This window comes from Myotis davidii, unplaced genomic scaffold (genome assembly GCF_000327345.1).
Source record: "Myotis davidii unplaced genomic scaffold, ASM32734v1 scaffold174, whole genome shotgun sequence".
NCBI lineage: Eukaryota > Metazoa > Chordata > Mammalia > Chiroptera > Vespertilionidae > Myotis > Myotis davidii.
The window spans coordinates 1488970-1495334 of NW_006289087.1; the positions used below are offsets into that span (position 1 = coordinate 1488970).

At 62.2% G+C, this 6365-nt stretch overlaps 2 protein-coding genes across 2 annotated transcripts in view; one reads left to right on the top strand and one right to left on the bottom strand.

Annotated features, from left to right (window-relative positions):
• TMEM63A (transmembrane protein 63A) overlaps window positions 1-451 on the top strand; it is a 56149-nt gene extending 55698 nt beyond the window's left edge. Inside the window, exon 25 of the mRNA XM_006761316.2 lies at window positions 419-451. Coding sequence (XP_006761379.1) covers window positions 419-451 — 33 coding nt within the window. The remainder of the gene's footprint in view (window positions 1-418) is intronic.
• Window positions 452-1204: 753 nt separating this feature from the next.
• EPHX1 (epoxide hydrolase 1) overlaps window positions 1205-6365 on the bottom strand; it is a 10000-nt gene continuing 4839 nt past the window's right edge. The window contains exons 3-7 of the mRNA XM_015562334.1: window positions 5861-6295; window positions 4759-5037; window positions 2712-2820; window positions 2113-2238; window positions 1205-1656 (exon numbers count right to left, since the gene is read on the bottom strand). Coding sequence (XP_015417820.1) covers window positions 1455-1656; window positions 2113-2238; window positions 2712-2820; window positions 4759-5037; window positions 5861-6295 — 1151 coding nt within the window. The 3' untranslated portion in view covers window positions 1205-1454. The remainder of the gene's footprint in view (window positions 1657-2112; window positions 2239-2711; window positions 2821-4758; window positions 5038-5860; window positions 6296-6365) is intronic.

Sequence of the window (6365 nt, forward strand, 5' to 3'; positions counted from 1 at the left end):
GACCCCGACCAAGTCCAGGACTCCCGTCCACGTTTCAAAGCCCCCCTGCTCCGAAGACCAGCTGGGAAGGGGCTCCAGCCCTGGGCTGAGGGGTTTGGGGCGGGACCGGGTGCAACCCCGACGCGTGCTGGGGGGTCTGGGGTCCTGCTCCTTGCCCGTCGCCTTCTGCAGCGTCCAGCTCTGTCGCTGGGTGAGGTCCCCGTGCCTTGTAGCGACATCACGTGTTGGAATGGTGTCCCTCTGGGGCCACTGGTTGTGGTGACTCTCAGGAAACAGGGAGAGGGGACAGGGGAAGACCCCCCTCTGAGCACGCACCACCGCCCCCGTCTGGGCACACGTACGCCCCACGGATAACCAAAGAGCCTGAGATGGGGTCGCGAAGGTGGCCCGGGGTCTTTCTGGCCCCCGCCCTCTGTAGCCAGCCGGGCCCCCGGCCCTGCCCCCGGCGTGATCTGCGCACTCACGTCTGCACCCCACTCGGGTTCTGTTTCTGTATCATGTTGCCAGCGACGCTCTGGCTGGGCCAGGGTCACCCCAGCAGCCAGGGACAGTGCGAACCCTAATAAAGTGCCCGTTCAGCCAGATGGCGAGGTCAGCCCTGTGCCTCTCAGGGCCGGTGCATGGGCTGGGTCTCCAGTCCTCTCCGCCTCCTGTCTGCTCCCTCCTAGTGGGGGGCGGGGGAGGCGTGTCAGGGCCTCCTGGGAGCCAGGGGAGGGCTGTGGCAGGGAGCGGGGCCTGGCTGGGTGCAGGGCTGTGGCCCAGGCAGCAAGGATGGGTAGTCCCCGCCTTTTTTTCTCCGTGAGGGATCCCGGGGCTGAGAGGTAATTTGGGGCATTTGCTGGAGACACTGCCTTCCTCCTCCTCCAGGGGGCGCCCGAGTCACAGGTGGGCGCAGGTGGTGGGCAGAGCCAGGGAGGCCGCCTGCATCCCAGGGGGTGTGCCCGGCCAGGTGGCCAGGTGGGATCTGGGGCACCTGTGCCGACCTGTCCCCAACCGTCACTCAGCTCCTCGGCCTCCCCTCCCCTCCGAACTGCCCGGGACCCCGGACAGGGGTGGAGCGGGGTCCTGTGCCCCTGCAGGGGTCCTGCCCTCCCGGCCAGGGTGGATGGGATCCCCTCCCCAGGCTGCAGCCCTGCCAGCTCTGCTGGAAGGGGAACCCCGAGTGGGGTCGGGGCACGTGCCGGTCACTGGGTTCCAGCCACTCTTAGAAGTAAAATCATTTATTCTCAAAGCCGTGCTGCTTCATGCGTGCAGGGGCATGTGTGAGGGGAGGCGGTGCGTGTGGGGGTCTGGGTGGGCAGGGGACGGAAGCAAACCCATTCCTCAGAAAAGTGGGGTTGGGGGCCGCCTCCTGGAAGGGAGCAGCGCTGGGCGAGGAGGATGGGGGGAGGGTGTTTGCAGGAAACGGACAGGTGTCCACGAGGGAGCGCCCCCAGGGCTGGGCTGCCCCGAGGTCACTGCCGCTCCACCCGCCCCACGAACTTGCAGATGTCCTGGGCCAGCAGCTCCGGCTCCTCGAAGGCGGCGAAGTGGCCGCCGCGGGCCATGTAGGAGTAGGAGACAAGCTTCGGGTACTTGACCCTCACCCACTTCTCAGGGACGTGCATCAACTCACAAGGGAAGGCAGCGAAGCCGGTGGGCACGTGGACCTTCATCCTGGTGGGGACAAGGGTCCCACTGAGGGGTAGGCTCGGCCGGCAGCCTGTCCCCCTCAGCGGGGGGCTCGCGGGGGTGTCATCAGCCACCCCCCTCGGTTCCAATCCGTTAAGAACCCTCTTTTCTGGAAGGGCTGCTGCCCAGGCTGGAGGGTGGGGTGGGACAGCCTCACTCCCCACCTTGACCCCCTCCCTCCCTTTGCTGTCACCAGGGTCCTCCGATGAGATCAGGATGGGGGTGACGCGGACATCCCAGCACCCTGGCCCCGGGGGCCCCGGGCTCCCTCTGGGCGCTGATTCTAAAGACAGAGGGATTTCTCGGGACACCCCGCCCTCACCCTCCACGCCCAGCGCCCCACAGGCCAGGCTGTCTTGTCCTTTCCTGAGTTCAAGAGCAGGCCCTGCCCCTGCTCCCTGCCTGGGGGACCCCTCCCCGCCCCCCCAGAGGCGGACTCACTGCTGGTGCCGGTCACTCAGGAAGCTGTGGCCCATGTTCTCCTTGTAGAAGCGCTGGGAGGTGGCGATGGTGCCCGTGGTCCAGTAGATCATGATGATGGTCAGCAGGCTGTCCAGGGAGAACTTCCTGGGAAGGACCACAAACAAAAGCTGCCCCGCTTGGCTGCCAGCACCGGCCAGGCCCCGTGCCCGTCCGGCTTCCTTCCTCAGACCTCCCTGCACGGTGGGGGTGGGGGTCCCCGTGCCACAGGCCGGCCAGCGTCACCGGCTACCACGATGGCAGGGAATGAGTGCAGAATGCCCACCCCTTCCGTGTCCTCCCCTGTGGCCTTCTGCCACCTGCACCCCGAGTCCGCTCATGATCCCGTGCTCTCGAATTCCAGCTCCACCTCGGAGGGTCCCACCCCCCACTCAGTGCCACCCACAGCCTCTGCCCTCCTGCCCTTGAGGAAACCCAGGTCCCTGGAGCAGCTGCTCCCCCAGGCCTGTCTCTGCTGGACCCTGACTCGGGGCTCCGCACAGTGAGGATGGAGAGGAGGGTGATGGGTGAGGAAGGGGTGCTGGGACCGGGGGTGGGGATGGGGGCGCGCGTTCTCTCACCTCTCCAGGCCGCCGTCCTCCAGGTCTCGGAAGTCAGAGTTGGTCCAGGTGGAGAACTTCTCCAGAATGTAGGCAGCCAGTCCCACGGGGGAGTCATTGAGGGCACAGCCTGGCAAGGGAAGGGGCGCGAGGGACTCAGGCCTGGGGCCCAGCTGTGCCCTGGCCCTCGGGGTGCGCCTGCACCTCACTTCCTCAACCCTCGCCTCGGGGTGCGCGTGTCTGAGAGAAGGGGCAGCACCTCCTGCTGCCTCATGGGGACCCTGACCCCGTCCAGGCAGCTTCCTTCAGATAGAAGGGTCTAGGACTCTGGGTTTTGTGAGCTCCAATACACGAATGCTGTTTATCAAAAGGTGATGTGTGTTTTTTCTTAAAAATATGCTATGATTAGTACACATATGAGCGACAACCTAAAAGCCCAAAGTTGGGGGTCAGTTTTAAATATTGATCGGCCCATGAGCTGAAACGCTGGGCAGGTGTGACATGTGGCTGGGACGACCGCATGGGTGAGGCCCCCAAACATAACGTTTAGCCAAAGAAGCCAGACTTAGAAGAGGCACCGACCCCAGAATTCCACTTCATGAAAAAAGTACCATGACAGCCGAAACCGGTTTGGCTCAGTGGATGGAACGTCGGCCTGTGGACTGAAAGGTCCCAGGTTCGATTCCAGTCAAGCCCAGTCCCAGGTCAGGAGGTGTTGCCCTGGGGACAAGGGGAGGAGACTGCCTGGAAGAGGGGTGTCCGGCTGGCCCGCCGGCCGCGTTCTGTCTGGTTACATGGATGGGTGGGTTCCACGTGTGAGAACCCATCAACCCCCATGTTAGCGAGTTCTAAAGGGGAGCCGGGGGTGGTGGTGAGAGGTGCCAGGGGACGCTCGTTTCTGTGTTTGTGCTTTTCGCGTCCTTCGATGTTTCGAACACGAGTGTGGGTCACGCTTGTGATCCCGGGGGGAGAACGGGTTTTACGAAGAAAGCGCCGTTATCTCTGTGAGCGGCTTAGCATGTGGCGAGCTCGGGACCGTCCTGAGAATGGTCGAGGACTGTGAAATGGGCAGACTGGCCCGGGAGCTTTCTGAGTGGGAGTCGGGGAGTCACCTCGCGGGTGCTCCCAGGGGACGGGACTCTCTGGGGTCCTCTCCTCCCTGGCCTTAGAGCTGGTTTAGGGGCTGGAAACTGTGGAAGACGGGTGGTCACATAAGCGATTCTTGTTCATAGGGAAGCAAATGGGAGTGTAAATGGTTATGACTGTGGATCCTGACCTCTGCACCCCCTAGCCCCTTAACGTGAGGGTCCCTAACTGCCTGCCGTTTTCCGTGCTACCGGCTCCTTTATTAACCAGTGAGTTAAGGAAAGCCTGTAACCTGTGTTCATTGTCCATTTGTAGGGCCTGATCTTTTGAATTTTTTAGTCTTTTTTCTAACGATCCTTTAACACAGCGGTTCTCAACCCTCCGAATGCCGCGACCCTTTCATGCAGTTCCTCATGTTGTGGTGACCCCCAATTTCATTGTTACAAATTGAACATCATTAAAGCATAGTGATTCATCACAAAAACAATATGTCATTATAGATGTGTTTTCCAGTGGTCTTAGGCGACCCCTGTGAAAGGGTCGTTCGACCCCCAAAGGTTGAGAACCGCTGCTTTATCAGGCTCCTGGTGGCAGAAACTTGCTGGGTCCTCCCCTGCTGTCAGGGGGACCCCCCCTCTGGGCCCTGGGGCACCTCCTTCTCTGTCCCCCCCGGCTTCCTCTCCCTCCCCCAACTCCCCACCACTCTCCATCCCTCAGGGATGGAGGGGTCAGGGGTCAAAGCCACTAGGAATAGGACAGCTGCCAAACGGGAATGTTGGGGAGTTGGATGGCGACCCCAACTCACTTCTATGGAAAACTGCAGTTTAAGGGTCAAAAGAGCTCCGAGTCCCTCAAAGAGGTTGTCACCTGTGAGCAGGGCCCCTGGGTGGGGGCCGAGGGTCCCCTGGTTGGGAGCCCTCCTGGATGGAACGGGTGTAAACCGCTTCCCCTTACCCGGCGCGCGCCCCCTCGCGGCACGCACCCACGGTGTCCGGCTTGGTGCACTGGATGTGCATGTACCCGCTCTCCCGGATGAGGCTGTAGAACATCTTCTCCTTCAGGGGGGACATGAGCTCCATATCCCTCTCCGTGTAGCCGAACAGCTTCCGGAAGCGCGGCCCCAGGAACAGGGTCAGGGTGTGGAAGTTTCTCACCACGAAGGCCATGTTCAGGTGCAGGCCTTTCACGTGGCTGGGGGCGGAGAGGGGCCGGGTGAGGGGCGGCCGGCGGGTAGGGCCAGCCACCTTCTGCACCTGCCCCTCTCTAGTGGCCATTGGAGGCAAAGGGGCAGGTTGGCAAGAAAATACAGTGTCTCTAGAAAGTTCTGCTTAGGTATTTGGTCCATTAGGGAGGTCTATTCCCTGGCTTTCCCCTCATCCAAGTGGGCCTCTCTGCCTGGGCATCTGGCCCAGTGTCACCAACCCTGGTTGGACAGTGTCCCCAGGGCCCCGGGTGCAGCTGGATGCCAGGGAGCCCTCCCCCTCCCCTGGGCTTAGCACCCCAGCACCCTCCAAGGCTCCCCACTGTGTGCCGGGGGTGGGAGGAAAGGTCTATTCCCTGACCTTCCCCTCGTCCAAGTGGGTCTCTCTGCCTGGGCATCTGGCCCAGCGTCACCAACCCTGGTCGGACGGTGTCCCCAGGGCCCCAGGTGCGGCTGGATGCCAGGGAGCCCTCCCCCCTCCCCTGGGCGCCCTTCCCCCTCCCCTGGGCTCAGCATCCTGCCCTCCAAGGCTCCACACGGTGTCCCGGGGGTTGCTCAATGATGATAAAGACATCCTTATGTGCTCTAAAGTTTTATCATTCACCGAAAGCCAGGTTAAGTTGCTTCAGAGAGAGGCGACTGGGATGGATGGGCTACCACACACACACATTTGCACCCTTTCCTCAGTATATTTCACATAATCCCACTTCTCTGGTGTTTAACGATTTGATAAATTAATGTCAAGTATCACTTTCAAGTGCTCAAAATTATTCGTTTGGATATGATATCTCTGTTATGCACAAGCCCACACAGGCCTGTGCCCTGTCCGGGAATCAAACTGTGACCTCCTGGTTCATAGGTCGACGCTCAACCACTGAGCCACTCTCTCGGACCCCAAGAAGAGGCCTGGGCCTTCTGCCCAATGGCAGTGCCCTCCTATGCCCTCCTCCCTCTCTGCCCGCCTCCCCAGGCTCAGGAGGAAGCTTCCCAGCTGGCTCCCTGCCTCCTCCTCCCAGGAGAGCCTGTGGGAGAGCCTGGCTCCAGGGGAGGAGGGTAGGGGCCCCCCACCCCGGCCTCCAGCGGCCCCTACCCTTCTTGGAGGACGCCTCGGAGAAGCCGTAGCCGGGAATGGAAGGACAGATGACCTCGAACACGTGCTCGTCGCTCAGGCCGTGGCTCTTGGGGTCCGTCAGGAGCGGGATGATGTTGTAAAACTCGTAGAAGCAGCCGGGCCAGCCGTGCACCATCAGCAGGGGCTTGGCGGTGCGGCCGGCGGGCAGCTGCGGGGGCTTCACGTGGATGAAGTGGATGTCCAGCCCTGGGGGTGCAGGGGGCACACCACAGTCATGAGGGGGGCGCAGGGGGCCAGGGCCCTGCAGCTGGGGAGC